We start from the raw sequence: 8,287 nt of genomic DNA on the forward strand, positions 1-8,287 counted from the left end.
AATAAGCAACAACAGAGAATGAAACACAAAGGTCACTTTAATAGCAAAGGGTTGAGTATTGGTGCTTACCAAGGAAAAAGGAACTCAAACATATCAAAGCATAACCACACCACAGCTGGCCAAGCTTACTTCCAGTCTGGACGTGGAAGGTTCTACCAAAAGAAGCCTCACAAAATGCACCAGTGAAACATTTTTCAGGAAGCTTTCAGCAACACCAATCTATCCTCACTTGGTTGTCTGTAACTCTGGTATTATTGAAGTGAATAACAGTCTAAGCAAACATGAAGAAAGCAAGTCATTTTACTAAGAAAGTTAATTAAAATACTTAAAATACCCTGTAAAATTAGCACCAAGAAACTGGTGGGATTTAGTAGCTTCCTCAGAAAACTTGCATTTTGTGATGGAGTTATCATTGTTATTATTCCTAGAACATAGCTGAAAACAGCTGTATTTTCTTCTTCCAGAACTTCACACATGTCCATCCAGTATAAACACCAAAGGATTATGAAACTCAGAACCAGCCTACATTTCATCAGTATCCCAGACAAATTTGATGGGCAGGGTCTTCATTTTCTCTTTAAGAACTTCATCAAACCTTTCACTCTGTGCTACTGTCATTGTGTTTTTCCAGTCTCCAACAGTGCCTGAGGAAAGACGCAGCAAAGAGAGATGAGAAGCAGAACGTGCACCTCTGAAAAGCCCACTGGAAACAGAGTGCTAGTCTTGGGAAGCAATTCCTGGCATCCTTAACATCTCCCTGTTGCTGGTCTGCCAGCTGAGGCTCTTTGCACTCTTTTGAGGACACGCTTCCAAATCTAGGTGCTATGAATTATATGCAGCATAGACCTATAATCATGACTCCTCATGAAGTTATTAAACTAATTTGTTCTGATGTTTTACTGATTCTGTTGAGATCAAAAGAGAAATTATTTAAAGCAACAGTGTTCATTCTTCTCATAGGCACCACTCTATAATCCCTGAAGGTCTCCTCCCTGACTGTTGCGACATCTTAGCAATGCCCAGGAGCCCAGGAGTGCCATGTATGGACTCAGAGGGTAGTTGTTGAAGAAGGTCTGTGCTCACACAATTAAGCTGACTTGCCTTAAAAAGTAAGAAACAGTAAAAAAAAGTATTACCTTACCCTGGCCTTAGTACAACCCTGAAATCTTTATCTGTATCTGACAGGCCTGTTACAGCCAGTGTTGCAATCTGTAAATTATTACCTTTTAATTATCCTAAGGAAAATACGGTAAAATCATGGATACCATGGCAATAAAACTGCTCTATTTGCCACTGACCTGAACTCTTCCCCTGGAAATGGAGCATTCCATCTGAGACCAGAGACCCTAGACTTATCTTACACCAGGAAGTGCGGGAGCAAATAGCTGGTGCATCAGTCTGCTTCCACTTTACCTTTTCGTAGGAATCTACCCTTGTCTCTTGATACCCATTCATCTGGCAGGTTCTCATAGTTTGCCCTGGGGTCTTTCCTCATGTTCTCAAATGTAGCCTGTCTCACAACACTGTCCACTTCCTCTTCACTCAGCTTCTTGCCCACGAAGTTGCAAATCTTCAGCACAGCACTTCTGAGATCCTGCAATGTTACTTTGAAAAGTCATGATGATGCAAAGAACGAAATGCATACAGCAGTGAAATACAGGATAACAAAGAACATACATTAGGGTGCAAAACCTGTATCTCAAGTTAGATGCCCTGGCAAAGTCACCCCTGGAATCACACCTCCCACTCAGCCTTTGGCGATCTTGTCAGTCTTTTCCTAGAGAGGGGCTGGACCTGAACAACCCCAGGCTCTAAAAGCTGAGGGACCCATGCAGTGGCCTATGGCCCAGGCTGTGCTGCTGTGGCTGGGACACTCTGGGGCTTGCCCACCAGAAGAAGGGCAGCCACCTGGGAGAAATGAGAAGTCTCACAAAGCTAGGGGCAGCCAAACTACCTAAATAAAGTACCTAATAATTGTCTAGTAATTGATATGACCCTGAACCAATGAGACAAATTACTTCATCCTCTTGGAATTATCACCTTGAATCTACTCCACAATGGATCATGAACTTTTCAATATAAAGTGTAATATAATAATATATAATAATAAAGAGCTGTCCAATACTGCACACAATAATGGAAGAGAGTATCTTTAATACAGTGATGTTAATCGACCTTACCTTTTTCATTTCTTCATAGGTAAGGAAGAGTATGTTGAAATCCTCTGCATGACTGTCCCAGCCTGCAACGTGATCAAACCACGAACTGCCAAGTACTTTGCAAGGGAAATAATTATTAAAAATATATATATTAAAAAAAATAAAATAAAATATTTTAAAAAAGGATAAATACTATTAACAGCTAGTGGTAAAACAGTAGGATTATCAATCATTTAGGTCTTTGAAAGTGTTTTTTAAAATAATATTTTTTGATAGTGTCAGGGACGCATGCTTCCAGTCTTGTGACAATTCTCTGAGCTAATGTGACACATCCCCTTTTGTTTTGAGTAATCTGAACTAATCTTGGCAGAAGCAGAAAACTGCTTGTCTATCTTTGCCATATGATGTCTGTGCTTATGGGTTCAGCTCCACTAACCAAGCACAGAAAGTGTTAATGGATTTTCAGTCATAATGTTAATATTCTGAGTCAGCATCCACTTCAGATAAAGTAAGCAGCTTGCATGTTATTGAAAGAATCAAAGCCATGCCTATGCTACTCCCTTCAGACCAGGTTGAATCTGAAAATGCTCAGCCAGATTGTAGCTTTGTATTCAAATTACAGTACAGCTGAGGATGAGGTAATTTATATTTATTGATATAATTGATCTCCCTTCAATCCGAGGTCATGGAATATGATTTGGGCTCTTTAGTAAAAAAGGTATCCTACCTTTGCCAGCCAAAAATCTCTCCATAAAAAGGTTAAAATCTGGTATTTCCTCTAGTGTATTCATGAATTTGGAGAAGTGGTAGTAAGAAACCAGAACATCCTTAGGGTTCCTGGTCACATAAATAATCTGAAAAATAACAAGAAGACTAGTTTTAGAGATCTTAAAGGACTGCCTTGCTCTGACCAGCTGTGCATTTTCCCGGCACTTCTCACTTGAGGAGGTAGAATGCATCCTCAGCAAGTTTGCAGATGACACCATGTTGGAAGGGAGTGTTAATCTGCCTGAGGGTAGGGAGGCTCTACATAGAGACCTGTATAGGCTCGATCGATGGGCCAAGGTCAGTTGTTCAATGAGACCAAGTGTCAGGTCCTGCACTTGGGCCATAACAACCCCAGGCAATGCTACAGGCTTGGGGAAGTGTGGCTGGAAAGCTGTCTGGCAGAAAAGGACCTGGGGGGTCTGACTGATAGGCGGGTGAATATGAGCCAGCAGTGTGCCCAGGTGACCAAGAAGGCCAGTGGCATCCTGGCTTGTATTAGAAATAGTGTAGCAAGCAGGACCAGGGAGGTGACTATCCCTCTGCACTCAGCATTGGTGAGACAACACCTCAAACACTGTGTCCAGTTTTGGGCGCCTCAATGCAAGAAAGACATAAGAGGTGCCAGAACGTGTCCAAAGAAGGGCAACAAAGATGATGAAGGCCTTGAGAAACAAGTCTTACAAGGAGTGGCTGAGGGAACTGGGGCTGTTTAGTCTGAAGAAAAGGAGGCTGAGGGGAGACCTCATTGCCCTCTACAGTTACCTGAAAGGACATTGTAAAGAGGTAAACATTGGTCTCTTCTCACAAGTAACTGGTGATAGAACAAGAGCAAATGGCCTCAAGTTGTGCCAGGGAAGGTTTAGACTAGACATTAGGAAGAACTCTTTCACTGAAGGGGTTGTTAGACATTGGAACATGCTGTCCAGGGAGGTGGTTGAGTCACCATTCCTGGATGCATTTAGAAGTCCTCTAGATGTGGTGTTTGGAAATATGGCTTAGTGCTAGACTTGATGGGTTAGGTCTAATGGTTGGACTAGATGATCTTAAAGGTATTTTCCAGCCTAAGTGGTTCTATATCTCTGTGATTCTCCATTACTGGAAGTCTTCAAGGGTAGCTTGCACGGCTGTCTGAGAAACCAGATCTACTGGGAGATGTCCATACCAATGCAGGCAGGCTGGATCTAGGTGATCATTAAGGTCCATTCTAACCCAAACCATTCTATGAGTCTATGATATAGGTCCCATTAAAAAACATGCAATAGCAGTTTGAAGTTTACAATCACATTAGGTAAATTCTGAATAATATGGTGCTGTGGATTTGTTTATAGGTGGTGACATTTCTGTAGTTGCAGTTGTTCAGTGCCTGTGGCTAATTCTCTTCATGGAATCAGTGTTACAGGATTCAGTGACACTATTTTCTTATACAAGGCAGGCAGATTGCAGTAACACTAGAAAATCATTAGGTTGATTCAACTTCCCTTCTGTGTAAAATTACAATGAAATTAAGAAGAATATATCGCAAATCTCAGCTTTGGTAGTGTTGACAGCACCAGTACTCTGTGACCTCAACTCCTGGCCTGTGATGCTTGCGCCAGAGGCAGCGTGCAGGCAGATTTTGAGTTATATGTTAGAGCCCTGGCATCTTAAAGGAGGGAGCTGTTGTGGGCAAGGGTTGTTTTGGCTCCTACTGACTCCTGACCACACAAGAGCTGCTGCCTTGGGCATAGACCAAACACCACTAGCGAGATGGGCAGACTCCTCTGCCTCTTGACTAGCATCATGTACCAGCTTCTAATAAATTTCTGCCTATTAACAGTCAGTGTCTAATTAGGAAGAGAAAATAGAGCCTGGCATGTTGCCCTTACAAGATAACAAATGTTTGCAGAGGGAGACTGAAGAATCATCCTCTCAGACTGCCTTTCTACCTAGGAAAAATGTCTACTTCTGATTCCCACTTGGCTGAAAATCTAATTATCTTTAGCAAAAAACAAAACCATTATTTCCAACTGTATAAAATGAAGATTCCTAACACATTGCAAGACAACTCAATAAGGCCTAATTCAAAAGCCCTGACCTCAAAAGTTATTCTATGGTTTGATAGAAAATACAAACAACCGGAGTGACATACTCAAGTAGAGGAAGTAGAGGTGGAAAAGATCCCCTGCACAGGCAAGATTTTTGTGAAGTCACAACAGTTTCCATATTTTCTGACATGTGTGCTCTGTGTGATTTTGGGGCAACTTTCTCATTCTTTGCTGGGTGTTGTTTGGATGTTAAATCTTCTGCATACGAGCTCTCTCCTCTAAACTTCACTGGTACTGTGAAGAAAATAGTGAGCACATTGCAGTTTCCTGCTACACTTGTATTTGTGGGGAAGGTAACAGCAGCACTAAGAGCTTGCCTCTATAGCCCATGTGGGCAGAGCTCTGCCATGGCTGTCTGTTCCTTCAGCTGTGGAAAATCTTGCATCAGAAATAAGAATAGAGGGGACAGATGTAATTTGGACCATTATAAAAAAGACTGACAGAAGTATGAGATCCCTGTCCTCAGAGCAAAATAAGACAGCTAAGACAATTCCTGGTGTGCTGTTGGGAGTAGGCATCCCATATACATCTTCAGACTAGTCTGTATGTCCATGTTCTGTCACTGACCTTTAGTGTAGTAGTCATGTGGTTACGCCTGTCTCTAAGGAAGTATTTTCCATGGGAGACAGGCCCTGAGCAATGGATGGAGAGTCCAATTCAGAAACTCACAACACCGAGGAACAAGAAAAGGCAGTTCTTGCATTCCCTCTCTACCTTCTAATATCCCATCCTACTCATATTTTCAGTGTGGGAGACTTTTCTTCAGACTTCACCAGAATCACATGTTTTCACAAGGTGCAATCTTTGATCCTGGCATATTTCCCTGATGTTACAGAATCACAGAATGGGTTGGGCTGAAAGGGACCTTGAGAATCATCCAACCTCTCTGCACGGGCAGGGACACCTCCCACTAGACCAGGCTGCTCAAAGTCACATCCAACCTGGCCTTGAACACTTTCAAGGAGGGGGCAAACACAGCCACTCTGGGCAACTTGTGCCAGCGTCTTGCCACCATTATAGTGATTAGTTTCTTCCTAATGACTAGTCCAAACTACCCTCTTCCAGTTTAAAACCGTTAGCCCTTGTCCTAGATGCACCACCCCTCTCTCTATCGGTGTTGAGGCTGAGAAACTGGGGAAAGGGAAAGAAAGAAAAGAGCTTTAGAAGGTCCCTGATCTCCCCACATACATGAAGCAGGTGATATTCAAACTGAGACACAGGGAACTGAAAGAAGAAAAAAAGGTGGGATTTGGACCAATTCACTGAGGCAGATTGGCAGGATTGCTTTTAACAAAATTGTAAACATAACATCGCTTACACGTCCTCTTTTGTTTTTCAGGTCTCTTGGAACCAGGTAGTAAGGCAGGTGGGTGGCAAGTACACGAGGCAAAGGAAGTTTTGTATAATCCGTTTTTTTTAAATTGTATTCCAGCCATGGGATTCTTTCCATGGTCTCCACATTTTCTGTTCCATTACGGTGGCCGTCATGAATTATTAAGCTCAAAATGTTCTGAGTCCACACAGTTCCTAAGAAGAAAAACTTTTTATTTGAACTTTGCTTGATAAATTTATTTTTTAAAATTAAAGAGAGTATATTGTTATTAACAGAGCCTCTGCTACAGTGAGTTTCACCACACAAATTAGGTCTGTCCTCACCCTCTTGTTACAACATGAATTGCTGCATCTCTGTGGGACACACAGCCAAATATCTCTCATCCTTGGCAGATCTGGAAATGACCTTTGCTTCCAGAACTCCTGCAAAGTGTTGTGATGGAGTTGTGAGCTGATAACACCACGTTTTTAAAACACAAATGAGTCCCATGAAGCAAAGGCTTGTGGCAATAGGCTCTCTAAAGTTCCTTGGGGAAGGTCAGTCACAGATGCTGGCAGGTACGATCTAAAAAGGCAGGACCCTGAAGGTGGCTGACCACTGTGCCAGTATGTGCTCATGTGGTAATGGTGGGAGACAAATCCAGAATGGTTAGGCCACTTGGGCGATGAGCAGAACTGTTTAGATCCAGCTCTGACCTTATCAGCTCTAGCACTGGTTACTTTTACTTTTTAGGCCATAGGCCAGTAAAGGTGAACACTTGGGAGAATTCAAATCAATGCAGAAGAGAATTGAATTATTGCTGTAGGTTACCCTGAAGAAGTACAGAGAAAGGCAGGCATCTGAAACTGAAGACTAATTGTTCAGGCCTCATCTGGCAAGGAAGCTCTTGGTTCTGGAGATTAGACTGTACACATATTGTGGATTTAAAGCCACTGGGCAATAAAAGGAAATAGCCCTAGGATTCAGAGGAACCATATCCAGTGATTTCACAGCTGTGTTTACTGCCTTGCTCTGCTTGGCATAATCAATCCGGACAATTTTTCTGTGCAGTGATAGAGATTCAACAGAAGTATTGAAAGGTACCTTAGCCTGAAGAATGAGACAAGATGGTGAGACTGGATAGAGAAAAAGGTGTGAATGACATCAAGAGACCTCCTGTGCTAGTCATGACTTAGAATCATCTTCCAACTCCTCCTTGTCCCAGAGCAGCCCATCATTTTGCAAAACAAAACTTCCCCTTCCAAAGACGTGCTCATCCCAGTGCCATAACATCATTACCCCTTAAATATTCCTTCCCACCCTCCTTCCTCTCTGCCCTACTTGGGCAGCTCAGCCAGGTGCTGCCCAGTGATGATGAGCTAACATTGCCGGGATCCCTGTCCCCTTGCTCGTCACCCATGACCCCTCCACAGGCTTCTCGTATCACTTCTGCCTTTGCCATAACCACACCTGGTGCTCCCTGCCGTTCCTTCTGGGCTTTGCTTTTCCCCCCTTTAGAAACATTCCGTTCTTACCTGATTTGGGGTAAGTTGTTATAAATATGTCACTGTCATTGATTTCAAAATCCTCTAGGGTAGCTACATACTCAGGTGTAGTTTCTACACCAAAATAATACCCTTTGTATTCAAATAGATATTTTTTTGATGGTTCCATTGTTTATCTGTTGTCCTGATAGGCAAATAACCTGCAACAAGAAAATATAAAGTTAGATTATTTCTTTGTCTGTCATGTCACAGAAACAGCCAAACAAACAAACAAACAAACGAGTAATTCAAACAGATAACAGTGCTGGCAGATTTTAGAAAAGTGCATTTCAGTTAAAATCTGCAAACAGTACACTGAAATTTCTCTTTCAGATTTTCAGAAGTACATTACTCAGGATACATCTCTAGTGGGGAAAAATAAATAAATATGTATAGCAGTCCCCTTTACTCATATACAGG

The 8,287-nt window shown here is 42.2% G+C and overlaps 1 protein-coding gene across 1 annotated transcript; it reads right to left on the reverse strand.

Moving 5' to 3' along the window:
* Positions 1–522: 522 nt before the first annotated feature.
* Positions 523–8,020, reverse strand: LOC104395139 (amine sulfotransferase-like). Its single transcript, XM_010004819.1, has 6 exons — positions 7,859–8,020; positions 6,330–6,538; positions 2,887–3,013; positions 2,181–2,275; positions 1,414–1,594; positions 523–644 (listed from the first exon to the last, which is right to left on the reverse strand). The coding sequence occupies exons 1-6, from the start codon at positions 7,995–7,997 to the stop codon at positions 523–525; spliced, it is 873 nt and encodes a 290-aa protein (XP_010003121.1). The 5' UTR covers positions 7,998–8,020.
* Between the last annotated feature and the right edge of the window lie 267 nt (positions 8,021–8,287).

The sequence above is a fragment of the Chaetura pelagica genome, unplaced genomic scaffold (assembly GCF_000747805.2).
Source record: "Chaetura pelagica isolate M959 unplaced genomic scaffold, ChaPel_1.0 scaffold171, whole genome shotgun sequence".
Taxonomy (NCBI): Eukaryota; Metazoa; Chordata; class Aves; order Apodiformes; family Apodidae; genus Chaetura; species Chaetura pelagica.